Genomic DNA, 27,369 nt, shown 5'->3' with positions numbered 1-27,369 from the left:
ATGAACAATAATTAAAGTTTCATTACACTCATGATGTCACTTTGTGTGTAAAACAATGTTACTAGTTCATATTATAACGCAAACAAGAAAATAAAACGAATATAGCTATGAGTAGAATGGAATAAGAGGAATGAAAATTAGAAGCAATTATGAATTTTAACAAATGCATGTGCATAGCTACAAATGTGGTTTTTTTTATATATATATTTGTGGACGAGATAGTGTTACAACTACATTAGCCCATGTGTCTTGGTTTTGAAGAATAAACTATAATCACGTTCCGAGTTGATTCTGCTACCACATACTGTAATTGTACACAAAGGAGAAAGACAATGAGATTCGGTCATTTGAATAGTGGTAAGTTTTTTCCAGGACTGATAATTAGTAATCAAGAAGGCTGACGTTCATTTGCAGTAAAAGGGAACATATATTGGAGTCAATTTTTTTTAATACATTAAAACATTTAGTTTCGTTTAAAAGGCCTTTAAGCATATACTTATGAAACAACTTTTCAGATTTGTGGCCTGAGAGCGGAAAAAATAAAAAAATGACAAACGGTGAACCTCAAGGCGTGGTGAGAAATTTTGCAACAAACTCCTCGGTTAGCGAAGTAGCTATTGGCTGTTGTAAAATACGTCATATCATTTACATAACTGATTTCAATGGACGTTGTAGGAGAAGGGGGGGGGGGGTGAGTAAATTTGCTGAATAGTTTTTATTTTTTCTTTAAATTTGTCAAATTTTGTTCTGCATTGTTCAATTTGATAAAAAAAAAAAAAAATGGTGGTTGTGACCATTGTGACGTTCACGTACGAACGGAATTTATCGACTGGCTCATTTAACATTGAACGGGACAGAGTTGCATTGGTGAACAAAAAAGTACATTAGTCATTAGTTACTTTTGATGAAAACGAGTAACGCACCAAGACAAGATGGAAAGTTGCCAACACTATTAGAGAATCAGAATCAAGTAATAATGCAGAATGTGCCACTTTAGAGAGAAAGTAGGTGGCTCTTAAAAGAGCCGTTGTTGTTGGCCGCGACCTGAATCGGCTCACTTGGAGCTGGTGTACTTGGTGACGGCCTTGGTGCCCTCGGACACGGCGTGCTTGGCCAGCTCGCCGGGCAGCAGGAGGCGGACGGCGGTCTGGATCTCCCTGGACGTGATGGTGGAGCGCTTGTTGTAGTGAGCCAGGCGAGAAGCTTCGGATGCGATGCGCTCGAAGATGTCGTTGACGAACGAGTTCATGATGCTCATGGCCTTGGACGAGATGCCGGTGTCGGGGTGGACCTGCTTGAGGACCTTGTACACGTAGATGGCGTAACTCTCCTTCCTCCCCCGCCTTCTCTTGCCCTTGCCGGGCTTGCTGGCGGTCTTGGTGACCGCTTTCTTGGAGCCCTTCTTGGGCGCGGACTTGGCTGGCTCGGGCATGACGTCTTGCGGTCGCTGCTAGGTGTGAGGGGACGCAGGCAGCGCCGGTGCTCTTAAAGGGGGCTCGCATGCAAATAGCGCTGTGCCGGCGCCACTCTCCGATTGGCTGAAATCGCCCAACGCCACATTGCCTTTGTGACTGCTCTCAATACCACGTTCGACGTCTATATAGTTCTTTATTCTTTGATTTTAGCTACATGACGTCTTCTCTCCTCGTTAGTTATTGTAGTGTTGTTCGCAATTGTCCGCATTCTTATTTTATTTTTTTTCCAATGATTATTCTTTTCAAAATCACTCAAGTACAAATCCAACGAACACTCTTTTGTACATTCGTGTGTGGCTGTGGTCTGTCTTCCATGTCGCGTCCACTAGAAACAATATTGCACGTTACGCCTTGTTGATCACACTGCAGCAGGCATGTACGGCCCTATATTTGGTCTCCCAGGGCTTTAGTTTCATTCATTTTGGCCCCGTTTCTGTTCTACCGTGATTAGACATTCTGACACTCTTAGGAAACAACTATTAATCAGTATTATTGTATTCTTTTATGGGAGGTAATTGAAGTGAAATTAGCCAATTGGTTTGTCTTATATAACTACAAAATATAAATATCAATATATTAACAGACCTATGTGTTGTATGCCTACGTTTGAAAAATACTATTTATCCAAATTGACATACAACTAATAACTGCTGCGCTGTGTTATTACAATTACTACAATAATGTATGACATTAGTTTGCTGGTTAGTTAAGCAGTCATATTTTCTCTTTCTGGAAATTAAATCAGAAACGGAAAAGCTATGATATAATATTTGCCATTTACTTAAGATCATTTTCTGTTTTTTTGTTTGTTTTTTTAACTATTTCATAATCCCGACAGCAACCCGACAAAGCTGTTCAAATGTTGGAGGAAAATGTGCATCAGCAGCACCATCTGCTGGACAAGTGAGTAACTGCACATGTATGGTTGTCTTTCAATCGTGACCCATTTCATCCTGCTGCTATGACCCTTTCATATTGAAAGTTGAAAGCATTTTCAAACCGTTTATTGTCATGACAAGGCAATGTCAAACAAGCACACTAATGAGAAATAAACGCTAGCGCGGCCCAATGTGAATTCTATTTACGTACAGTAAATGTGCACCATCTGTTCTGTGCAAAGACGGCGAGTGCGCGCGCGTTTGTTTCCAGTAGCCTGCGCCATTGGCACGGACCTGGCACTGCCACTCTGTGTCCTTCCTGCATCTGCCACAAGTGTACTTATAGCAGTCTCCGCAGCGTGATTACTTTTGCAGCCAAAGGTCACCTGACACGTGGCCGATTGTTGGCGAAGCGTCTGCTCTTTTTCCACCCTCACCCTCTTTTCCTTGCATCGACGTCTTGCCAATGACACACTGAAAGACGACATTTTGAAGGAATGAAGCCAAACGGCGACGACGTTCGAAGCATCGGTCACGTGACAGTGGTGTTTCGATACAAGCGCCGACACAGCGTTTCGAATCAGTCCGCTTCACTGGTTCACATTGAGCCCGCTTGTTCGGCAAAAGTTGCTGCAGTGGTTAAAAACATCACTCCGTGGCATGCGAGCTCTGGTCGGGAGCCGCCATATTTACGGCGTGCGTAAACGTGACGTCACTGCGCATAAGGGTTTACATGACGGAAACCGATTTCTGATCAGTTCGGCGAAAGGAATTTTCCACCCCTCCGAATGAGGTTTTTAATATGGAGCAATTACATTCGGTTTTGGGCTTCTAACTGTACTCGTGTTTTTGTTATGAGTTACTTGACCAATAAAGATGATTCTGAGTCATAAGGCACATGCGTAGACTTCACCCATTCAGTGGGAGCAAAGACAAGCATGAATCAGAATCATCTTTATTTGCCAAGTATGTCCAAAAAACAAGGAATTTGTCTCCGGTAGTTGGAGCCGCTCTAGTACGACAACAGACAGTCAATTGACAGAGCCCACTTTTGTGACATCAAGACATTGAGAAAAAAAAAACAGTCTCTGAGCAGTAAAGGGTTGCTAATTATCTGGTAAATGGTTTTTAGTTTTCCTTTAAATTTGTCACATTTGTTCTGCATTGTTCATTTAGAATCAAATTTGATCCAAAGACTGTCGGGTTGGTTATGACCATTGTGACGTTCACGTACGAACCGAATTTATAGAGCGGCTCGTTAACATTGAACGGTGGGACTGGGACAGAGTTGCATTGGTGAACTAGCTTTGTTGTTATTTTACATTTGTATCAGAGTGTTTCACAGAGCGAGACAAAGAACATGCACAAAGGGGAAGAACCGAGGAATCCTGCTGCTCATTGAGGCCATGCACTACAAAGCGATACGTGCACCATCATCAATACATCCGAAAAGGTTGATTAGTCACCAGGTTGCTTTTGATGAAAACGAGTAAAACAGGATGGAAAGTCGCCAACACTATTAGAGAATCAGAATAAGAATCAAGTAATGGAGAATGTTCACTCAAGAGAGAAAGTGGGTGGCTCTTAAAAGAGCCGTTGTTGTTGGACGCGACCGAATCGGCTCACTTGGAGCTGGTGTACTTGGTGACGGCCTTGGTGCCCTCGGACACGGCGTGCTTGGCCAGCTCGCCGGGCAGCAGGAGGCGGACGGCGGTCTGGATCTCCCTGGACGTGATGGTGGAGCGCTTGTTGTAGTGAGCCAGGCGAGAAGCTTCGGAGGCGATGCGCTCGAAAATGTCGTTGACAAACGAGTTCATGATGCTCATGGCCTTGGACGAGATGCCGGTGTCGGGGTGGACCTGCTTGAGGACCTTGTACACGTAGATGGCGTAGCTCTCCTTCCTCCCCCGCCTTCTCTTGCCCTTACCGGGCTTGCTGGCGGTCTTGGTGACCGCTTTCTTGGACCCCTTCTTGGGTGCTGGTTTCGCTGGCTCAGGCATAATTGCGATCGAAAGCGAACCTCCGGTGGTAAGTTTCACTGTGAGGGGAGAGCCAGCCTTTTATAACGCGCTCACGCAAATAAAGCTGTGCCATCGCGATTTTTTGATTGGTTAACTGTGCCAGAGCCCTTCTTTGATTGGCTTACAAGCGTGCGTCTGCTTTTCAACCATTTGTGGGTTCACGTCATGCGAATAGAACTACGTCAGCGTCACATTCTGATTGGCTGACACAACGAGCTTGACCTTTTCCTTTTTTTGTCTTCGTGTTGGTGACATTCAAATAGACTGCGCCAGCGCCACCCTCTGATTGGCCGCCCAGCACTTACTTGACCTTTTACCTTTTTTTCTTCGTATTTACGACATGCAAATAAGACCGCGCCAGCGCCCCTCTTTGCGTGACCTGCACTTGATTTGCCTACAAAAGTGTTTGCTTCCACCTCCCACGTTTTATTTAGTGTGGGGTTTTTTTCTACGTTTTTTACATTTCTTTATTTTAATACACAACAGAGGTTTCTGCGGCAACACGTCATTCGGATTTCACAAATCTAGATGTAAAGGATGTAAATACCGTTTTTAATCTTTCTTGTGACAACACCGGTTAAAAACGTATATATAAAATATAACACATTTTGAATAAATTTACTATGCTAACAGTGAGTAGTTCGACAACAGTATCGCACAGCATTTAAATGTTTTTTTTATTATTATTACTGGCAGTTTCATAACGATATTATCATTGTTGTCATTGTAATACTTTAAAAATAAAAACACATTAAAATAAATACTATAGGGTGCCCATAAAAATCTGTTTACAATTTCAAAAAATATAATAGCAATTGGTGACATGTTAATCAGATTTGTTCTACGAATTCAGCAATGAAAATTTTGAGCTATGCTGTTAAATAAGGCGTTTTGTTAAATAAACCACTCCGGGGAAAAAATAAATAAAAATGCTACTCCTCAAAGAAGGCACAATATACATCGTGGTATCGCCAGGGACAGTGTTGGACAATTTTCTAACAAACATTTGTGTAATTATTTGTGTATGTAATATATATATTCTTCTGTGCATGTAAATATCTTGAATGGATAAATCAGACATATAGACGGACATTTGAAACAAATAAGTCCCTTTATTTGTCACATGGCGTCCTCAGTTATTGGACATCTGAGACGGTCCACTATTGCAGTATCGACACGTAATACAAACACTCAACAGTACTCAAGCGGTTGCGTCTCTATTTTTGTCCGGCAACATCGGCAGCTTCAGCTCGTTGTGGGGTAGAAGCGGACCCCCAAATTTGCGAATGAGACGCCACGTCGCCGGTAGGTAAGGCGAATGTGAAATTTAACACCCGAGACTCAATGGCCACTAGGGGTTGAACGAGTTACGATTTTTTTCTAGTCGATTCGATGATGACATCGCTGATAATTTGTCAGCACAGTAAAACGGTCCCTAGCCTTTTTCACACCACGGACTGGTTTCCTGTCAAGACATATTTCAACGGACCGACATATAAAAAAAAAAAAGTAATAATAATAATTAAACAATTACAAATCCAACTCGCCATTACCTGAACGTAGTTGTAATTAGCTTGCATGTTTCTGTTCAACGTGCTAGCCGGTCTCATCTTGGGTTCCGTAGCGTAGCGCGTTTGGAAGACGAGGAAGACGAGACATTGTAGCCGAGTTTAACACCCAAGACTCACTGGCCACGCCTCTTTGGGTTGAAAGCAATCGTCCCTCTCCGTAACGTCGCTACCCATTTAATTGTCTGTTGCACAAAGCCGCGAGCCGGGAATTTGGTGACCTGGGCCCTCGGTCGTGATTTCCCCGAATCAATCCACCTCTTCGTAGCACCGCTATCACATCAAGGCGATTGTACAAGCCATCAATACTATGCAATAACGCAATACAACAGCTTGCAGCAGTGCCACGCACATCATCCAATTAATGTTGATCTAATAACACGATGACAACCCAAAAAAATTAACTTACATGACATATAAAACATACAAATACAGTACACTCACCAGAAATGCTTTATTATTAAATATATTAATGTACGCCGATCGCGACAGATGTGTTACGCTAGTCCAACTCGGCTTGCTCTGACCAACCAATCACAGCACCGAAAAGTCCTGACATCATTGAGGTCCGGCGCGCTGGAATTCATCTGAATTCTGACTGGCAACACACCGGAGGTTGAAATCTGATGGGAGGAAAAATAAAAGAATCCACATACAGTACTGGAAGAGACTGTTGGGAATAAATAAATCCATTTTCCTGGGGACAAATGATCACTGAGGTTGTAAATGTAGTAAATGTGCGCTAGTGTAAAGTGCTTGCTTGCGCTGCCCAGCGGCCACTATCAGACGCACTCTGCCGCCGTCTCTGAAGTGCCAATTTGCCGGTAAGGCAGCGTGAAAGGGGCTCAGGCGTCCGAGTCGCCTCGATCGCTGCCGCTTCTCTCATTTGCCGCCGCTGTGGGCCCCGGCGCACTTATGCTTGCTCACCTGACACTTGAACGCGAAGCGCTTGGCACACGCGGCGCAGCCGAAGGGTTTCTCGCCGGTGTGGCGGCGCATGTGCGACATCACGGTGCCCTTCCGAGAGAAGCGCTCGCCGCAAACCGAGCACGGGAAGGGCTTCTCTCCGGTGTGCGTCCGCACGTGCAGCACCAGCGAGATGCGCTGGCTGAAGCTGGTGTCGCACAGCGAGCAGGAGAAAGGCTTCACCCCCGTGTGAGTGCGCGAGTGCACCACTAAGTTCGAGCGCTGACGGAATGTTTTGCCGCACACCGGGCAGCAGAAGGGTTTCTCGCCCGTGTGCCGCCGCATGTGTCTCTTCAGGTTGCGCTTGTGGTCGAAGGTATTGTCGCATTCGGAGCAGCTGAAGCGTTTCTCGCCGGCGTGGCGTCTCGCCTCCCCGCTCGCCAGACGTTCGTTTGTCTCGTCGCTGTCGTCCGTTTCAGACGAGGGCGACGACGGCGGATCCAAACGAGGGTCCGTTTCTGACCCTCCGTCCCGTTCCGCCCGGCTGGCTCGGAGCGACGTGTGAGGCTCGCCGTCTTCGCTCTTCACCGGGACGCCTGTCGACGAGACGTCGTTGCGATCCGCCTCCCTGAGTTCGTTCTCTTCGTCCTTAACGGGGGCCGCCCGCGGCTCCTCCTCTTCCTCCGTGCCGGAGCTCCACTCCTGCCGCTCCTCTTTGACGACGATCACTTTCAAGACGTCCGGCGGCAACGCTGAAATACACAGACACGCTACAAATCAACTGGAAAACACGAACATACAGTTGTGCCTTGACTCGAGTATTACTTGTTTCCATGACCGAGCTCGAAACTCAAAAGAATTCAACAGTTTGTGTGTCGTGATTTCATGTTTTAATACAGAGCAGTATAATATATAAAGTATACACAACGAAGACGGTCACAACTGCTCAGTAAGATGCAGGAATATTAGTCATTTTTGGAGGATACAAAATGTACGCCTGGGAGTATTGTTATATTGCTTGTCCGCATGAGTTGTTGTTCAACTGTTAAGGGTCGTCTTGGTCTCAAGATGGAACTGAAAAGTTGCACATGCAAAAGTTTTGCAAAGGTCAAAATGAGTTCACCTTGTAAAAGGTTATAATCCATTTTTGGTCCATCTGCAAATTCAATGCCAAAAATATCTCTAACGTTTTGCGAGTCGTGTATTCCTGTTAGAATATGCAGTTGCCACGTTCATCCTTCGCTCCTGAATAAGGTCAGCTGAAAGATACTTTAAACACATAAGCACGTGTAGTTGTCGAAAAATAAGCTGTGCATGTTTTCAATGGCTATTTTTGGGCTATTTCCTTCATTGTTATTAACATACATAAAAATGGGTGGAGGAAAGGAAAAGGTGAGGAGAGCTGAGCACCACTGAACTAAAAAGCTGTAGAAAGCATCCTGACATCATCACAACACTGAGGCGGCAGCTAGCAGCAGTTAGCCGGCTGCGTGACCGCCGCGGCTCAGTTGAGCTTTTAGTGCCGACCCTGCTTCGTTCGTAAAACGATTTTTATTTTATTTTTTTGCAAATAAACTTCACATACCTTCGTTTTGCAGTTTCCGTTCAGAATTGGAAAGCAACTGCAGGTGTTGTTCCATCGCTGCTCTTGCCTCCCTCTGCGATCTCCTGCCGTCAATCCTCGAATGGAGGAAGTAAATGTTTGGTATATTTCAAAATAAAATAACCAAAATTCCAAGTAGAATTCTTTTGCGGACACTAAGCAGGCGCTCAACTCGATAGTAGCACACAAATGTGTTTTATCTTTTTACGCTGAAGACAAAACGTACGTAAGTACGTACTTATCGTTCGCGCCAAAACCTAAAAACAGTACTGCTGTTTTGAAATGTCACCCGGAAGTAGTAGAATCATTTGTTGTTGTTACGTCTCCATAGTGAATGAGAAGCAAGCAGAGAGGCCTAAGCGACTGTATTCTTGAGCAGAGTGATGCATTTTGAATGCAAGTGTATTACACATCGGAAGGGATGTAAAAGAAAATGAAATTAAATTTCTTTTAAACATAGAAATACGGTAGGGATCGGTCCTGTGAAAAGTATTTCGCCATGGGTTTATACTATTTTTTGAATTGAACTCCTGCAATAATAATAGTAATTTTTTTTTAGAATGCAGTATTCTAATTTATGAAGATACTCCCGACACTCCGTTCATGTTTTGAAGCGATAACAAAAAATAAGGTTCAAAAACACAATCATCCACTGAACTGTGATTATAGGGTCTTTTACTGATGCAATATGGTTCACTGTACACCCAAACATCTGCATGAGTATGACCATTTTTATTTTGTACAGTGACAAAACACCATCATTTATTCCATCCGTTATCTTTTCCACTGGTCCTCAATGGGGTAAATTAATTTGCCATTTGTAAATAGTTTGAATTGAACTGTCGAAGTCTATGAATTTATCTATATAGTCGAAATAAGAACCTGCTTTGAGCTTCGTGAGCAATAGGGGTCCCCAAAGGCAATCGACAGTCAACATAGTATGGAGTAGTCATTTTTTATCGGGGGGGTTGGGGTTAGTATTGAGGAAGAAGTTTATTTTTATTTAAGCTTCTGCACATTTAAACAGTTTCATGACCTAATTATTTAACGTTACGTTTTACTTAATTTTTTAGAATATTTTTTGTCACCTTGTCACAGTCAGCTGCTCCTCTCCGTAGTGTGCAAATAACTAAATAACCAAACTGTCAAACTTTTACTGTTATTGCATTAGTTTAAGCCAGGGGCAGGTTTGCCACATCCAATATGGCAGACCCGCTGATTTATCCTAGCCATGTGCATGACTAGCCATTTTATGGCTAGTCATGCTCTTACAGTAGCAACATATAATTCAATACTTTTGCTTAAAATATATATTTAAAACATATATTGTTCTTATTTCTCTTAAAAGTATTTGTTTTAAAGATGCGACGTTGGCTTTTCACCCCGCACCAGTATGTCGTCATATACGTAAATTTACAGATGACGTATTTTACGTGCGTCACCACTTCCGGATTACGTCGTCCAGTTAGCAATGGAAGCGACAAGTCTCTGAAGGCGACAACGGATTACTATCATGGAAACGACCGTTTGACCACCGGAAAACGGATTTTTTTGAAGGTACGTATGATTTTAACCGGTTTATTACGGAAGAGTGTTGCCCTCACTGACCGACCAAGTAACTTTTTTTTTCCGCCGGACTTTCGTAATTTGAATGGGCGTGATGGACGACTAATGCTAGCGTTAGCAGGCTAGCTCCATCTTTAACCCTGTCGTAGTTTATATATGTTGACGCGAGAAATGCTCCTAAATGGAGCGAAATTCGGTCAGTATGTTTATGTGTATAGTCAAACGGTGGTATTTGTTCTCCGTTCAACGTTAGCGTGCTGCCTTTTAATGTAATTTCACCACACTCGTTCGCTACACCTTGTTGTATTGGTTTGATAACAATGTTTTTTGTTGTTGTGTTTTACATGTCATTTATTGTTCTCAAATTTGTAGTGGACCCTTCAGGCTATGTCCCTATTGCATTCACCAGCTAATTGTTCACATTTACTAGTCAATTGCAGTCTTCTGTTGCACAATTTACCGTCTTTAGGTACGTCATCAAAAAAAAAAAACTCGAATATATTGTAATTTATTGAGATCTACCTGTATATTGACTCCCCATTGACTGACTGAGTGCGATGTGTTTGTCCTTCCAGAGACCATGTTAGCACGGCTGTTCCGGCTCCACGGCCTGCTGGTGGCCGCCCACCCGTGGGAGGTGATCATCGGCACGCTGGCGCTCACCGTCTGTCTCATGTCCATGAACGGCCTGGCCTCCAGCAGCCGCGCGTGCAGCTGGAAAGACTGTCCCAAAGTGGACGACGAGGTGAAGCGTATACGACCGGGAAGAACCCTCGTTCGCTTTGTGTCTGACACCTGCTCGTACGTGTTCTCTTTTTTTAGCCGACCCGCAGCAGCGACGCCGTCATCCTGACGGTGACTCGCTGCATGGCTATCATTTACATCTACTTCCAGTTTAAGACCCTCCGACGGCTGGGCTCCAAGTACATTCTGGGTCGGTGTCACGGCATCTCTTGAGACGTTTGAGCTGCCGTTGAAGCTCACGAGATGTTTATTTTTGTCTCCCGCAGGTATCGCCGGTTTATTTACACTATTCTCCAGCTTTGTTTTCAGCTCGGTCGTCATCCACTTTTTCGGCAGAGAGCTGACGGGCCTCAAGTAAGTCGTCCAAATCGGTTTCATCGCTAACTTTATTTCAGGCCATAATTTCCTAAATTTAATGAAGGTTTTTTTTTTCTTCTTTTTATAGCCAGAAAAGCAAAACGTTTTTATTAAAAAAAAGTAATAAACAGACACAACAGATCATCTCCTTTTGATAAAAAAGAAGTTTATATGTACAATGGATAGAAAAAGTAGACACACATCCGTGCATATGTTTTTCAACAGGGGGAGTAAAAATAAAGAACTGAGATCATGTGGCTGCACAAGTGTGCACACCCTCTTATAACTGGAGAAGTGGCCATGTTCTGAATTAACCAATCATGTTAAATGGGAGTAAACACACACTTGCCACCATAAAACGTGCCTCTAATTAACCTTCAATACAATTTATTTGGATAAAATAATGTAAGCATTTCTTTTTTTTTTTTTTTTACTATTTTGAAAATATGTAGAATGATTTAATATCAACACAAGGGGGGAAAAAAAACAACTTTTTATAGGCTCCCCCTTATTGATGCCTGATACTCTCTGCAATTGAAGGAATACACTCGCAATAAAAACCTTTCCTCTTCCTCCCGCAGTGAAGCGTTACCTTTCTTCCTCCTCCTCATCGACCTGTCCAAAGCCTGCACGCTGGCCAAGTTTGCCCTCAGCTCCAACTCTCAGGTGCGTGTGCCCACTATGACGCGGCCTCTTCACGCAGGGAGTGTTAACACTGACCGTTTTTTTGTGTGTGTTTGTGTGTGTGCGGGGGTTTAGGAGGAAGTGAGGGAGAACATCTCTGAGGGCATGGCCATCTTAGGTCCCACCTTCACGCTGGACGCTCTGGTGGAGTGTCTGGTCATCGGGATCGGCACCATGTCAGGTAAGGACGCTTTTGCTTTCTGTCTGACGCGGCTGATGATGATGATGATGATGATGATGACGTTGTCGAGATCACTGAGATGGTTTCGTGTTCTCCAGGTGTGCCGCAGCTGGAGATCATGTGCTGTTTCAGCTGCATGTCGGTGCTGGCCAACTACTTTGTCTTCATGACTTTTTTCCCAGCTTGTGTCTCGCTGGTTTTGGAGGTAAGCTGGCTGAAAATGGCAGCCAACACATGTTAAATATAGCAAATCAAGTTTATTTGGGGGAGTCGAGGGGGGGAGCGGCAGCAAAACAGGCCAAAATCCAGATGTCAGGGCGTGAGGCAGGGCAAGACACTAATTGCATACGAGGTCTGGTTTCACCAAATGCGAAAGAGTAAAAATAGGTCTTAAGTTGAGGTTAAATTGTTATGCCTCGAATTGTCTAGTTTTTTGTTTGCTTTAAATTATTTATCTTTCTCTATTTTCAAATATGTTGGCAACTTGACATCCATGTGGACAGTAAGAATTTCCCTGGACATTGGGAAACATGTTTCCCTACTGTTCATATTATAATAAGAACTCAAATCTTAAAAAAAAAAAAAAAGCATAACATTATCAAGCCTCGGTTGGAGGTTTAAATTTTTTGGTTGTGTGTGCGCGCGCAGTTGTCGATGGAAAGTCGCGAGGGTCGCCCCATTTGGCAGCTGAGCCACTTTGCCCACGTGCTGGCTGAAGAAGAGCACAACAAGCCCAATCCCGTGACGCAGAGAGTGAAGCTCATCATGGTCAGTCGGAGCAGCAGCATTCATCTGAGCGCGGTCAAGCGCTGCAACGAGTTTGACGTTACTTGTACTGAAGCTTCTTTCAACTTTTTAGTCTCTCGGACTCGCTCTGGTCCACGCTCACGCGCGACTGGCGGCCGAGCACCCCGGGCGCAACCGGACGGCAGCAGGGTCCTCGCGCAAGACGCTGGAGCACGGCGCCTCCATGCTGCCGCTGCAGCTGAATGGGTAAAAAAAAAAGAAAAGAAAAGAAAAAAAGTCAAGTGAACAATTAGATTGCTGTTAAATTTGTGTATCATTCATCTTCATTTGGAAATTCAAAAAAAATGTGGCTGACTAGGTTGTTCTTTTCATCTAATGCAAAAAAACAAAAACAGCATTACAAGCACTAGCAAGCTTGTGTTAGCTTGTTAGCCGCCATATTCAGTATGGATCAGGACCGGGTTGCATCAAGTGATCTATTAGCAATATTACGGTGTTAGCCCGCATATTCGCAGATTTCTTGGGGGGTGTGGGAACTTAACTTGCGCTAAACACTGGAAAAACTTTTTTGTCACCAGTTGAAAATATGACTTGAAAAAATATGGCTGTTCTCGATTAAAATTGTATTCTAGCCTCGCGTGGAGTAGCTTCATTTATTCAGGCCCTAGCCCCGTCAAACAGAAAAGTGGAACTTTTCCGCCATCTTGTGGTATCTATAGGGATTTGACACTTTTTTTTTTTAGGGGACAGTTGTGGACCATTTTTTCAAATGTTACTGTAATTGGTTTGATGCGTTGTGTCTGACATAATGACTGAATTTCAATTAGCAATTGAAACGCAAAAGAAAGAGTTTGATCCGGATTGGGGCGGTGCGCTGTGGTCCCGCAGGGTGGACCTGGAGCAGGTGATCACGCTCAGCCTGGCCCTGCTGCTCGCCGTCAAGTACGTCTTCTTCGAGCAGAGCGAGGCCCAGTCGTCGCTGTCCATCAAGAGTTCCTCGGGCGGCTCGCCTCCCGCCCAAAGGCTCGCGGCGGCCGACGCCTGCTGCAGGATGGACTTCATCGCCGCCAAAGCCGACAAGAGCGCGACCGCAGCGGCGCAGTTGAAACTTGAGTGCAGGGAGGAAGGTGAGGCTCCTGATTGGTTCCATTCATGACAAAGCAGCAATGATGTCGTTTATAAGAAGCCTCATCGGGTCACATGAGGGAAGGAGGTGTTATTTCTTTCTAGAAAAAAAAAAATCCTATAAAAAATAAACTGTATCCCTTTACAGTCTTCTCAAATAGCAAAAATCTGCTGACACCTCCCCTTAAAAGGTTTATAATCACATACAGATGCTGCAAGATGGCAGCACAGCACTTTTTTTCCTAAGTGCTCTGCATTATTATGAATATTATTAGACAAGGCCTGATTAAATGAAGTTCTTCGGCTCACTCTTATATAAAACCTTAACAACAAGATGGCGCCGAAGTGCTATTTTTGTGTTAGACACGGCTTTGGCCTGAGCACAGGGAATAATGGAGGATAGTTTCCCACAAAAGTCTGCCAAAAGGCAAATTCACAATTGACAAATGCATAGTAACACCATTTTTTAAAACTTTTTTTTAACAAACTAGGAGATCTTCAAGATGAAAATAGTAATCTTACAAGAATATAGTTGGATTATTGAGGGAGAAGTTTTTGGTTTCACGAAATATTTTTTGGGGGGGTTTCAAGTGAAGAGAAATAGAATTAAATTCTTACTTTGCCAAGAGTATTCCTCTGTTTGAAGTCATAATTACTTGGCTTGGTCCGCAGCGAAGGCCAGTCCGTCTCCGGCGACTCCCGATGAATCCCAAGCTGAAGCTTCGCTTCGCCCGTTGGAGGAATGTCTGGACGTCCTCGCGGATCCGCAGGTGAGCTCCCTCCCGACCGCCGCAAAGTCAAAGCCGCGGCCGCGACCTCGGACGGTGACCGCGTGGCGTCTTCTCAGCGAGGGCCCCGTTGCCTCAGCGACGGCGAGGTGATCAACCTGGTGGCGTCACGTCACATCCTCAACTACAAGCTGGACGCCGTGCTGGAGACCCCCGAGAGGGGCGTGGCCATCAGGAGGGAGATGTTGTCCACCGAGCTTCCCGTTCCCGCCGCCTTGTCGTCGCTCCCGTACAAGAACTACGATTACGCCAAGGTAACGGCAACATTTACACTCTCTTGTGTTCATTTCTAACAGAATCAAGTTGATGTGAAGATGTTCGTGTGTGCCCGCGCGACAGGTGATGGGCACGTGCTGCGAGAACGTCATCGGCTACGTGCCGGTGCCGGTGGGCGTGGCCGGCCCGCTGCCCTTGGACGGCGTGCGATTTTACGTTCCCATGGCGACCACCGAGGGCTGCCTTGTGGCCAGCACCAACCGAGGCTGCAGGGCTCTCTCCGTAAGTGGGAACAAGACTTTTTCCAAAGTAATATTTTTTCTAATTAATTTTTTTGAGATATGATCTATAATAAAATATTATTTTAACCCGTTTTAATTTTGTTTTAATATTTGCATTAGATGGCTAATAATATCATATAATTACATATATTTTTTTTTCCAATCTTACAACAACAAAGTCCTATTTTTTTTTTCCAGGAATTTTTTTCCCCCCTTGGAAAAAAGTATTCTTGAACAAAACACACATTTTTTTCAAGATAAATTTGATAGGTGGCAGCACGGTGGACGACAGGTTAGAGCGTCTGCCTCACAGTTCTGAGGACCGGGGTTCAATCCCCGGCCCCGCCTGTGTGGAGTTTGCATGTTCTCCCCGTGCCTGGGTGGCTTTTCTCCGAGTACTCCGGTTTCCTCCCACATTCCAAAAACATGCACGGTAGGTTAATTGACAACTCTAAATTGCCCGTAGGTGTGAATGTGAGTGCGAAGGGTTGTTTGTTTGTATGTGCCCTGCGATTGGCTGGCGACCGGTTCCAGGTGTAGCCCGCCTCCTGCCCGATGATAGCCGGGATAGGCTCCAGCACGCCCGCGACCCTTGTGAGGAGAAGCGGCTCAGAAAATGAATGGATGGATTTGATCATTTTTTTTTAAGCAAAGGCAAATTAATTGTTTATCAAGAATGAATTAGTAATGTTGCAAAGAAAACTGTAGTAGTTTTTTGAGAATGGTGATATTTCTTTATTTTTTTTTCTTTCGAGAATGAGGTAATTTTTACAAGAGAAGAAACTTTTTTGTTTATTTGTTTCAGGGGGAAAGAAGCATACATGTTGAGTGTGCATATTTTTGTTGCACAAATACAATTAGCTACTAAGCAATAATATTGTGCCGCAGCTGAGCGGGGGCTGCCACAGCAGAGTTCTGGCCGACAGCATGACTCGGGGTCCCGTGGTGCGTCTGCCTTCGGCCTGCCGCGCCGCCGAGGTCAAAGCGTGGCTGGAGAGCGTGGAGGGATTCGCCGTCATCAAGGACGCCTTCGATCAGACCAGCAGGTGCGTTCACGGACGCCGCCCCGCGTCGGCGAACTGTCGCTGTCGGGCTTCCGAAACGTTTTTGTCCTGACCAGGTTCGCCCGGCTGGAGAAAATGCTGGTGGGCTTAGCGGGCAGGAACCTCTACATCCGCTTCGAGGCGCACACAGGAGATGCCATGGGCATGAACATGCTCTCAAAGGTATGGCGAGTGTCTAATTAGCAAAAAATATATATGTATATCATATACAGTATATAAACAGGCAACCATCTTCTGCTCATAAAAGTCATGGATATTGTTTACAATGAGTTCACCTGATTCTGGAAAAAAAAAGAAAATGATTTCCCCGGTGGAAATAATCAAATGTGCGTGTGTAGGGCTGTGAAAAAGCTCTGCACCGGCTACGGCAGCAGCACGCCGACGTGGTGGTTCTCTCCGTCAGCGGCAACTTTTGCACCGACAAGAAGTCGGCCGCCATCAACTGGATCCTGGGGCGGGGCAAGTGCGCCGTGAGCGAGGCCACCGTCCCCGCCAAGGTGGTCCGTGAGGTAACGGGAGCAAAACAAACCCAGTTGCGAAAGAGCAATAAGGGCGCTGAATTTTTTTGTTTGGGTTTTTTTATCGCAAAAGAAAAGAAGTCTTAATGTTTGTATTTTGTCGAGAAAAATTAGCAACACTACAAGAATTCTGCCAGAAATGAATTTCTTCTTTAGAGAAATAAAGTCACGTCCAAAACCGGGTATTAAAAAGCAGTGGTGAAGTAATTATCATTATTTTTTTTTTCATGAAAAAATAACTCATAAGAATAGTCTCTAGTCTCTTTCTATTTTAAAGTCATTTTAATCATAATAGTTCAATAATTTTTTTTCTCCAAATCAGACAAAATTAGCCCGTGCCATTGGTGGCCTGGCATGAAATAAAGCGTGCTTTTTGGGGGGGGGGGGGGTGTTTTATTTGAAACTAGGTGCTGAAGAGCAGCACAGCGGCGCTGGTGGAGCTCAACGTCAACAAGAACCTGGTGGGCTCGGCCATGGCGGGCAGCGTCGGCGGCTTCAACGCACACGCCGCCAACATCGTGGCGGCCATCTTCATCGCCTGCGGGCAGGTGAGACGACCACCGAGACGGACACATTTTATAATAATTATTATTATTCATTATCTGTTTGCGTGTAAAATGCTTCAATCGGTCGGTCTTTGGCAGGACCCCGCGCAGACGGTAGGCAGCGCCAACTGCATCACGCAGATGGAAGCGACCGGGCCGGGCGGCGAGGACCTCTACATCAGCTGCACCATGCCCTCCCTCGAGGTGGGCACCGTCGGCGGTGGCACCAACCTGCCGCCGCAGCAGGCCTGTTTGCAGGTAACAAACAAACCAAAAAAGTTGTTTTCCCTTGGGTTTGTTTGTTTTTCAGGACAAAAACAATTCTGTGAAGGAAATACAAAAGTCGTCTATTTTTGTTTTTTGTGTTTTTATCCAGAGAGGAAAAACTTTTTTTTTTTTTTTTTTTTTTTATTCCCCCAGCAGAAAGAAAAGTTATTTTATAGGCGGAAAAACATTTTTACATTTTACTTCCAGGGGAAAAAAAATAAAATGTACAAAAAATACGTTTATTTCTGGCACGGGGGAAAAAATGACTTTTTTATCTTTCTTCAATAAGGAAAGAGTTCTTTTTCAGTGCAGAAAAAAACATTACCTCATCATAAGAAAAAAATTTTTTTTAAAAATAAACCAATTTTGGTTATTTTTCATATGAGAAGTAAAATTTTCGAGGCAAAAAAATTCTGGGTGTATGTTTTTCAAAGATAAAGTAAGTTATTTTTTTCTAAAAAGTATTTTGTTTTCTTTATTTACAATACGAACTTGTTGTTTTTTTCGATGAAGGGGAAACATTTTTACTGAATTTTCCCAAAAGGAAAGGCCTTTTTTGTTTTTGTTTTTTTTAACCCACAAAAGTCAGAAGTCTTATTTTTTTCCCGTGAAAGAGATCATAGTTGTATTTTCATTTTTTTTTCAGAGAAGTCCAAGAAGAGAGGTTTTTTTCCCAGGAAAAAAAAGTGGCATCTTTAAATGAGAATACATTTGTGTTTTTTCCATGAAGAAAACAATCACTTTGGCAGGAATAAAGTTGTTTATTATTATTATTATTATTGTTGTTTGTTTATTTATTTGAACGTGTTGTTTGTGTGCATAGATGCTCGGTGTCCAAGGCACCAGGCCCGACCAGCCGGGCGAGAACGCCCGGCAGCTGGCGCGCGTTGTCTGTGCCAGCGTCCTGGCAGGGGAGCTCTCCCTCATGGCTGCCTTGGAGGCGGGACACCTCGTCAAGAGTCACATGAGACACAACAGGTTCGGGAAAAAAAAGTTGGACATTCAGATTTTAGATAAGAAAAATAAAAGCTGTCGCATTTTTTTTTTTTTTTTTTTTTAACCAAGAATTTTTTTTTTCCCTAAGAAGGAAAAAAAAAAAATGGGGTTGTGTGGAGTGTTGGTCCTTGACGGAAATGTGCTTTCTAAGAAAAAGAAAATTTTGTTTGTTTGTTTTTGTTTTTGGAAAACAAATTGTTTTGTTTTTTTCCATGAAGAAAAAGTTGATTTTTTTCCAAAAAGAAATTCAAGCGGGTTTATTTTTCAAGGAAAAAAAATGTACAGAACAAGAGTGGTTGATTCTTTTTCAAAGACAAAAGTCGTAGTTTTGTTTGACATGAAAATAACGTTTTTTTTAAACGAGATTATATCAACAAGATAAAAAGTTGCTTCTTTTGGAAGAAAAAAAAGTTATCTGATATTTTTCTGTGAAGAAAAAAAATATTTGCCTTTTTTTTTTGCAAAGGAAAGTTTGCATTTTTTTTTTTTCAAGAAGCAAAAAAAAAAAAAGTCGTTTGTTCTCTACAAAACCCCAATCCCAATTTTTTTTTCCATAAGAAAAGAACATTTGCACATTTTCAGAGTAAAGTTCCTCAGAGGAGACAATTTTTTTTTAATTTAAAAATTTTGTAAAAACAAAATAAAGAGCCAATTATGGGGGTCTGAGCAAAAAGTTTGCAATGTGCAAAATTATTTTGCTTATTTTGCAAAAATTCTCCTGCTAAAAAAAAAAAAAAAAAAAAAAAAAAGTCCTGGATTTATGCAGCGCAAAAACAAAACAAAAATTCCAAGAAGAAAAAAAAGTCAGGTGCCTTCTGGGAAGAAAGCAAGTTGCACTTTGCAGCACTACGTTTGGTCATGAGCGCTTTCTTGGTTTCAGGTCCAAATCCAACTTAGCCGGCGTGTCGTCGCCTTCCGAGGACGCCTTGTGACGCTGCGTGACGCCGTCGGTTCTCCTGTGGAAGAAATACGCCGGCGCTCGGGGGTCCGCGTCAACGGCGGCGGTTGCGCGACGCGTCCGTCGTCCGAGTCGAGACGGTCGGACGACTCGAGACTGGACTCGCCACTGCATGAACTCACTTGTCTTTTCTTTCTGAATGCTTGATTTTTCTTCTTTTTTTTTTTTGCGATGAGAAGACTCTTTGTAGGTGGAAATGCATTACAGATTTGGAAGGCGAAAGAAACTGTGAAGTATATTTTGAGTGTGACAGAATATTAAATTATAAAGGTTTTACGTTGGCCAATGTGTTTGCCTTTGTTTCTCCTGGAAAAGGTTTGTTTCGTGTAATTTTTCCGAGAAAAGAGAACACAAAGCAGAATTGCAGAAGCAAAAAAAGAAGTTTACCCGTTCAAAGCAGGGTTAGGTATTTCAAAACAGGGTTAGGGTTTGAAAGTAGGGTTTCCAAACTGGGTTGGGTTTTCAAAGTCGGGTTTAAAACCAGGGTAAGGTTTCAAAGTAGGGTTTTAAAATAACTAGGCTTTCAAGGTAAGGTCTCAAAACAAGGTTAGGGTTTCAAATCAGAGTTATGCTCTCAAAACGGGTTTAGAGTTTCCAAGTAGGATTTGGGTTTCAAACCATCGTTACGGTTTGAAAGTAGGGTTTCAAAATGGGGTTAGGGTTTCAAGGTAGCGTTTCAAAACAGGTTTAGGGTGTCAAATAGAGTTTCAAAATAGGGTTAGGGTTTCAAATTCGGGTTTCAAAACAAGGTTCTGGTTTCAAAGTAGGGTTTCAGAACAGCGTTAGGGTTTCAAAGCAGGTTTTCAAGACGGTTAGCATTTCTGAGTAGGGTTTCAAAACAGGGTTGGGGTTTATAATTAAGGGTTAAAATCAGGGTTACGGTTTTGAAGTAGGACTTGAAAACGGTTAGGGTTTTAAAGTATGGCTTTAAATCATGGTTAGGGTTTCAAGGTAGGGTTTCAAAACAGGGTTAGGGTGTCAAATAGAGTTTCAAAATAGGGTTAGGGTTTCAAAGTAGGGTTTCAGAACAGCGTTAGGGTTTCAAAGCAGGTTTTCAAGACGGTTAGGATTTCTGAGTAGGGTTTCAAAACAGGGTTGGGGTTTATAATTAAGGGTTAAAATCAGGGTTACGGTTTTGAAGTAGGACTTGAAAACAGGGTTAGGGTTTTAAAGTATGGCTTTAAATCATGGTTAGGGTTTCAAGGTAGGGTTTCAAAACAGGGTTAGGGTGTCAAATAGAGTTTCAATATAGGGTTAGGGTTTCAAATTCGGGTTTCAAAACAAGGTAAGGGTTTCAAAACAGGGTTAGGGTTTCGGAACAAGGTTCTGGTTTCAAAGTAGGGTTTCAAAACAGCGTTAGGGTTTCAAAACAGGGTTTGAAGGCTTTCGGGGTATGGTTTCAAAAAGGGGTTAGTGTTTCATAGTAATATTTCAACTCAGGGTTAGGGTTTTAAAAAAAGGGTTTGGGTTTCAAGGCAGAGTAGAGACAGTTTTAGGGTTTCAAACAAGGGTTACAGTTTCAAAGTCCGGTTTCAAGACAGGGTTAGTGTTTCAAAGTACGGTTTCAAATCAGGGTTAGGGTTTGAAAGTACGGTTTCATAACAAGGTTAAAGGTTCAAATTAGGCTTTAAAGAGAGTTTTGGCGTTTCAATGTAGGTTTCAAACCAGTGTTCGGATTTCAAAGTAGGAGTTCAAGACTTTTGTGCCCTGCGACTGACTGGCGACCAGTTCGGGGTGTAGTCCGCCTTTCGCCCGAAGTCAGCTGGGATAGACTGCGGCGCCCGGTGACCCTGACCAGGATAAGCGGTGTTGAAAAGGGAGGGAGGGAGGGAGGGATGGATGGATGGAGGGAGGGAGGGATGGATGGATGGAGTTGAAGGCTTTGTGTGAGCTGGTTTGACCTCTCCAGCTTGGCGGCATTTGTGAGTCGTTTGCAGGCACAAAAGTTGTCTCGCGTTCTGCGGTTCCTCTTGCGTTGCACGAGCTACATGACCTCGCTAGAATCTTCTGGAAACTATTTGGCGACGTACCTGAATATAGAGAATCAGAATGATACACATCTATTGTCGTAAAAAAAATAAAAATTCACCCAAAATTCTGGAAATTTGGGAGTGGAAAAGAATTCTGAGAATTAGAATTAGAATTCTGAAATCTCAAATGTGCAAGAATCCCGATTTGATATATTTTTTAAATATTAGATATAAGTTAATGGACACGAAAATGTGTTCAGCTCTGTAGTACCGTAAATATCCACGAGATGGTGGTGTTTCTCCACTGATTACTTTTGTTTTGGAAGCGCACCGGAAGGTCGTTTTGAAAACCAAGAAAATGATATTCACAATTAATACAGCAATCACGTGGACACCACAAACAAATCTACCAATAATATAAATAATAAATGTACACGGTAAATATTGTCCTACTGTACAATCAAAGCGGTGATGACTATCAAAGCACTTACGAAAATCTGTCTCTTCTGAGTTGGAGTTTATGAATTTGAATTTCTTTTTATCGTAAGTATATTCTGTTTTTGAAATTTTAACAAATAAAATAAAAAATCTCCAAATATCAATGTAAAAAATAGAACTGCCATAAGAAGGCAGTCTGCAGGGAACCACGAAGAAATCGAACCTTTCGCAATTTCTTCCAACCTATGGTTTTACGCTCCATTGATCACGTGACACGCACACCGGCAGAATGGATTTTCGGTATTCGTCGACAGTCCCTATCACCACTCTACAATAACCATTTTTTAAATTACTTTTATTAAGTAATTGTTTCAACAATTACAACTTTCAATTAATTGTAACTGGTAGAGTCAAAAATTAGAATGAATTAATTATTTTGTTGGAAAGATTAACTTTCTCCCACGCTCTGAGTAGGAATTGGCGTCAAGGAAGTATTGAAGCGATCCATCTCAAATCAGAGGCAAACTTTTTATGGTGGGGGGAGGAGCTAACCTTAGCCAGGGTCGTTAATGGAAACTACGGAGAATATTCCTTGTGCACGTACGCACGTCGCGCGCTAGTTGTGCACCTTTCGAAATCCAATCATCTCTAAGCCATTCACGTTTAAGGCTAATGTAAAAATAAATTTTGGTGGGTTTGTGTGTGTGTGTGTTTTGTTTGTGCACAAGCATGAGTGTGCTAATGAATGACGCGGGCTCATTGGCTAATAGGATTCCCCTCCATCGCTCGCCGCCTCCCCAGGCGGTAAACAGAGTTGGAGGGAGGGACAAATATGTGTGTGCGTGTGTGTGCGCGCGCGCGCGTGTGCACTTGTTGTGGGAGGAAGAGGAGGGAGGGTGCAATGATTTATAACATCAACTCTTGCTCGCGCCTTTTCTCTCCTGTAGCAAGGCCACAAACACATCCATTACAAAAGTCCTGATGTTAATGGCAATCGTGTGTGTGTGTGTGTGTGTGCACGCGAGAGTGAACGCGCACCTTTTGTGCGAGAGTGTGCACCGCCGTGATAATCACACACTGCTGGCTGAATGGGAGGTGAAGGTTACTGAGGGTCTTTCCCATAGAGGTCTGCAAGTGCCTGTGTGTGTGCACGTGCGTGTGCGTGTAGTGGACTGGAGAGTTTGAGCCGAGGCTCCACCGCCCCCCGCCCACCGCCCCCCTCCCTCCCATCCCCCAGCCTCATTTATCACTCATTAATGTTTGTTTACACCGGGCGGGCAGGCGCTAGTGAGTCAGTTTGGAGCACCAGGCTGCAAGCGACGAGCGACATCAAACTTTCAACGAAGAAAAACGCAAATGTTTTTCAGTTTAGCGTCATCGATCTGTGTTTGCGTACGGGGGGGGGGGGGGGTCCCGTTCGGTAGCGGCTGGACAAAATCGATAGGATGAACCCGTCTTTAAAAGAACCCCCGGAAAGGGTCAAAATTGTCGTAAAATGATCACTTCTAAGCAAAATGGCCGCGCCCCGAGCGGAGTCTTTTTGGGCGTGGCTTCTCTTCTCTTTTTTTTTTTTTTTTTTTTGTGGGTCTGCTCGTGATAGACAAGACTAGCATTTAAATGTCATGCTGCTACGTGAAACTGGATTTGGGAGCTGAATTTTCCAGAACTATTCAGGGACAAGTTTGCTTTTGAAGGGAAAGGCCCCAAATGAGCCTAAAATGGCCGCTTCCAACCAAAATGGCAGACTTCCTGTGCTTCTTGAGACTTTTTCGTTAGTATACTAACGCTAGACATTCCTACCTACCCGATTTTGTTTGGGTGCGGGACCTCGATAAAGCAAAGAAGTGCCTGGAGAAGGGATGGGCGGATGCTGAAGATTACTCCGGCCTTCCGCGGCGCGTGCGTGCGTTGTGAATCCGGCTGTCTCCTCTCACATTAGCCTTTACATTAAAGGCAGTCAGGTGGAAAATGAGCGCGGACCTGAGCCACCCCGTCCGCCCACCTGGCCCACAGCGAAGGGATGAGGAGGGGGAGAAGATGATTTTTTTTTTTTTATAGTCTTCCTGTCCTTGCGGATGGAAAATCATGAATACGCCTCTTGTCTTGTGAGGGGGATAGCCACCTTTCAAATACACGTGGTGGAATTCAAATGGAAAATTCATAATTAAAATCCTATTAGTGTGGATATTTCATGAATTATGAACACGAATTATGATGCTCTTCTTCTTCACATCAAAAAAAATACAAATCTTAAATTTCTTGACTGAGTCAAAATTGTCTGATGTTTACAAAAACACAGACGAGGTTTACTGAAGACAAAATTGTCTTTACCGTCAGGCTAGGTTAGCAAAGCGCAAATGTTGGGTTCAATTTGAATGGTTCCAAAAGTCACAGTTTTTGAAAAAGTTGACATTGATGTTTAAAAAAAAAAAAAAAAAAACATGTTGAAGGGTCTTTGAAGTTTCAAAATTGTCTTTGATGTTTAATATGCACATTTGCATAACTGAGGACAAACTCGTCTCGGATGTTGGGTTAAGCTAGCAAAACCACAAATGTTAGGTGACTTAACCAGTCTCAATTTTAATGTTGACAAAAGTCCTTGTGGTTTAAAAAAAAACGTTGAAAGACTCTTTGAAGACTTCGAATTTTCTTTGATGTTGACAAAGACATCGGGGTCGCTGAGGTCAACATTGCCTTCAATGTCAGGTTCGGTGAGCAAAAGACATCGACTTGTAAGTCTGGACTGACATTGACGTTCGTATTGGTTCTTTCAAAACTTGAAATTGTCTTTGAGGCTTGCCAAAAACAACATTCGGTTCACTCCAGACAAAAATGTTGCGGTTGGGCCACAAACGTTAATCTAAATTTGCAGAGATGTTCACAAACGTTCTTCATGTTTGAAAAAATGTTGACATTAATCTTGGATTGTTTTTAACTGTTTTTGAAAGGGTCTTTGAGGATGAAAAAAATCGTCTTTGGTGTTTCCAAGATCGCATATGTTCATTTCACTCGAAACAAAATGTTGGACGGCTACGTTAGCGGAACACAAATTTCCGTTCGGTTTGTCGACATTTTTGTTGACGTGTATTGGTTTTACGAAACGTCTTTGATGTTTAAAAAAAAAAAAAAAAAAAAGGTTCCAGGTGATGCTTCAAGTTGTAAGAGACAGTTTTTATTACCGGTACTATTTACATCGAAATGATACAACCCTTCAAACGTGCACACATCCACACGCGCGCGCAAACACACACACATATTCACCCACTCACGTTTTACATCCAAGAAGATTGGAGTCCACCAGCAAAGACGTCAGGAGGAATGAACCCATAAATGCTCACTTTGGCTCAGAGGCGGAAAAAGGACGCCCGCCCGCTAGGTGGCAACGGAGGCCCGAGCGCTGAGGCGGTGGTGGGGACTGGTGAGGAGGTACCGAGGGGTGGGGCATGGGAGTGGGGGTGGGGTGGGGGGGGGGCAGTGGCGGTGGCGGTGGTGGGGGGGGGTTGTATGCGGCCCGCCACAGATGTTGCGTGGCCCCTCCTTTGTTTGCTCCCTTTAAGAGGCAGGAGACCTCAGCTGTTGAAGGAGATTCTCTATTATGGCTTCAGTGTGCTTTTGAAAATCATTTCCATTAAAACATGTCTTGTGAAAAAGGGGCCTGAACAAAGGGAAGGTCGGGCGGAGGCGCGCGCACGGGCGCAACAATCAGGGCCGCCTGTGCGTGCGTGTGGGAATAAAGGTGTAGACCGCCTTGTTTTAACATATGATCATCATGTTGTGGCGCCAAGGCGGAAAGGGGGAGGCGCGTGTCCGCCTTTTCGATTTGAATTACCGGCCGTCCATTTTTTGTTTTTCCTCGCCAACTCGTTGTGCGTGCAAGGCAGCCATGTATTGTTCTGACAATTCTGACTTATTTAGTACAAATAATGAAGTATCTTTGCGACATATGGTGACAGGCGGACGACTCAATGAAGTCACTTGTGTACCCGTCGTTATTTAAGTACAGTAATCCCCCGCTTCACAAATTGAGTTTTGCTTTTCCCTGTGGAACCTATAGCCGAAATAGAAAAGTATTACATGAACTGTTTTTTTTTTTGTATGTCGGGGAGGAGCTCATTTTAGCCTGGGTAGTAAGTGGAAGTTACGGAGTGTATTTAAAAAAAACAATCATCGTATTTCTTTGTAACGGTAATCATGGAAGATGAGTTTGAAATGACATTTAAAGTGTTTTTGGATCCAAGTTTGTTGTTTATTTAGGGTTTAAACCACTGGTGTCAAACTCAAGGCCTGGGGATCAGATCCTGCCCGCCACATTATTTTTGTGTTCGCACTATAGCAAATAAAGTGCGTGTACCTCGTGTTTCTTGCTAAAGTGATTTTTATTTTTATTTTATTGTGGCAGAACATGGGTAGGTTTAGTAACCTCAACCCTGACTTAATAGTTGTATACTGAACTATTGGGGTTTGACTATTTTCCACAAGTTGTGAGTTATTTGGTTTACAACGGTGTACCGCGTACATAATAATATCGTTAGTCGAGGAGCGTAATTGCCAAAGTCGTTTTTGACTTACTGTCAAGAGATCAATGAAAAAATGTGATTGGTGTGTAGATTGTCAGTCATCCAGGTCATAATAATCCGCAAAAGGCTGAATTCTTCGTGTTTGCTGAATTTGCTGTTGTTGATTTTCTTCTTTTCCCAAAACATTCAAATATGATTTAGGCTAACGACATGACGGGATTCAACCTTTTCAGTCATAGCGGCCCTCTGAGGGGAACCGCAACTACCACGATGGAAATGGAACTGTCCAAAAGTGGGGGATCGCATTAATTACATGTTTTTTTTTTGTTTTTTTTTGCTATTCCCAGCAGGGCTCGATCCCAATCATAATATAAGAGGAATAGCAGGGGTTTACTGTATCTATGCTTTTTGTGACATTGTATATGACGGTGCGCCGCTGTGAGATTTTTCAAATGTAGAATACGCGCCTTGGCTCATTAAAGGTACCGACGCAGGGACCGGGGGGGCGGGGTGGGAAGTCGACCCTGCGAGTTTGCCATCGTCCGAGGACGTGTAAGAGGCGGAACGAGTAAGCGACAACCGACGAAAGCAACGGTCACATCTAATTATCTCAATGGGTGACACCGCAGCGGCCGCGCTCTCCAGGCTCTGCCGGTACACCTCTGATGCGGCAATTTAGCGGGTAAGCACCGGGAACGCGGCTACAAAAGGTGACGTTTGGCTTTAAAATGCAAGAAATGAACGTCAAGAAAAGAAAAAAAGTCCCTTTGGCGTTGTCGTGTCTACTGTGATTTTGCGGTAACGTGGACGCAGGATGGAATCAATCAAAGTCTTTGTTTTCAATAATTCAAGTCCAGTATTCCAAGAAAGCTCGTGAGGCGTGTCTACACTTCTAAGAATCAGGTCCAGCAGTGAAAAGCGGTCCGTTATTGGTAAAAAGTAACTCCCGGCCCGTC

The 27,369-nt window shown here is 43.6% G+C and overlaps 4 protein-coding genes across 4 annotated transcripts; 1 reads left to right on the top strand and 3 right to left on the bottom strand.

Annotated features, from left to right (window-relative positions):
* Positions 1 to 1,054: 1,054 nt before the first annotated feature.
* Positions 1,055 to 1,432, bottom strand: LOC133413391 (histone H2B-like). The gene has a single exon (XM_061697709.1). It carries the CDS (start codon positions 1,430 to 1,432, stop codon positions 1,055 to 1,057), a length of 378 nt encoding a protein of 125 aa, XP_061553693.1.
* Positions 1,433 to 3,870: 2,438 nt separating this feature from the next.
* On the bottom strand, positions 3,871 to 4,367 carry LOC133413392 (histone H2B 1/2-like). The gene has a single exon (XM_061697710.1). The coding sequence runs from the start codon at positions 4,351 to 4,353 to the stop codon at positions 3,976 to 3,978; it is 378 nt and encodes a 125-aa protein (XP_061553694.1). The 5' UTR covers positions 4,354 to 4,367; the 3' UTR covers positions 3,871 to 3,975.
* Positions 4,368 to 5,948: 1,581 nt separating this feature from the next.
* On the bottom strand, positions 5,949 to 8,518 carry LOC133413388 (gastrula zinc finger protein XlCGF8.2DB-like). Its single transcript, XM_061697707.1, has 2 exons — positions 8,434 to 8,518; positions 5,949 to 7,600 (listed from the first exon to the last, which is right to left on the bottom strand). The coding sequence occupies exons 1-2, from the start codon at positions 8,486 to 8,488 to the stop codon at positions 6,825 to 6,827; spliced, it is 831 nt and encodes a 276-aa protein (XP_061553691.1). The 5' UTR covers positions 8,489 to 8,518; the 3' UTR covers positions 5,949 to 6,824.
* Positions 8,519 to 9,907: 1,389 nt separating this feature from the next.
* Positions 9,908 to 19,788, top strand: LOC133414074 (3-hydroxy-3-methylglutaryl-coenzyme A reductase-like). Its single transcript, XM_061699201.1, has 20 exons — positions 9,908 to 10,008; positions 10,593 to 10,762; positions 10,840 to 10,951; positions 11,028 to 11,115; positions 11,700 to 11,784; positions 11,878 to 11,983; positions 12,082 to 12,188; positions 12,632 to 12,751; positions 12,843 to 12,976; positions 13,619 to 13,857; positions 14,528 to 14,625; positions 14,703 to 14,897; positions 14,983 to 15,141; positions 16,029 to 16,186; positions 16,261 to 16,366; positions 16,543 to 16,713; positions 17,130 to 17,270; positions 17,367 to 17,525; positions 18,358 to 18,512; positions 19,411 to 19,788. The coding sequence occupies exons 2-20, from the start codon at positions 10,598 to 10,600 to the stop codon at positions 19,460 to 19,462; spliced, it is 2,550 nt and encodes an 849-aa protein (XP_061555185.1). The 5' UTR covers positions 9,908 to 10,008; positions 10,593 to 10,597; the 3' UTR covers positions 19,463 to 19,788.
* The last annotated feature ends 7,581 nt before the right edge of the window (positions 19,789 to 27,369 follow it).

Source organism: Phycodurus eques, chromosome 15 (assembly GCF_024500275.1).
Source record: "Phycodurus eques isolate BA_2022a chromosome 15, UOR_Pequ_1.1, whole genome shotgun sequence".
Lineage (NCBI taxonomy): Eukaryota > Metazoa > Chordata > Actinopteri > Syngnathiformes > Syngnathidae > Phycodurus > Phycodurus eques.
The sequence above is the reverse complement of the archived record's forward strand: the minus strand, read 5'-3'. Positions and strand labels throughout refer to the sequence as shown.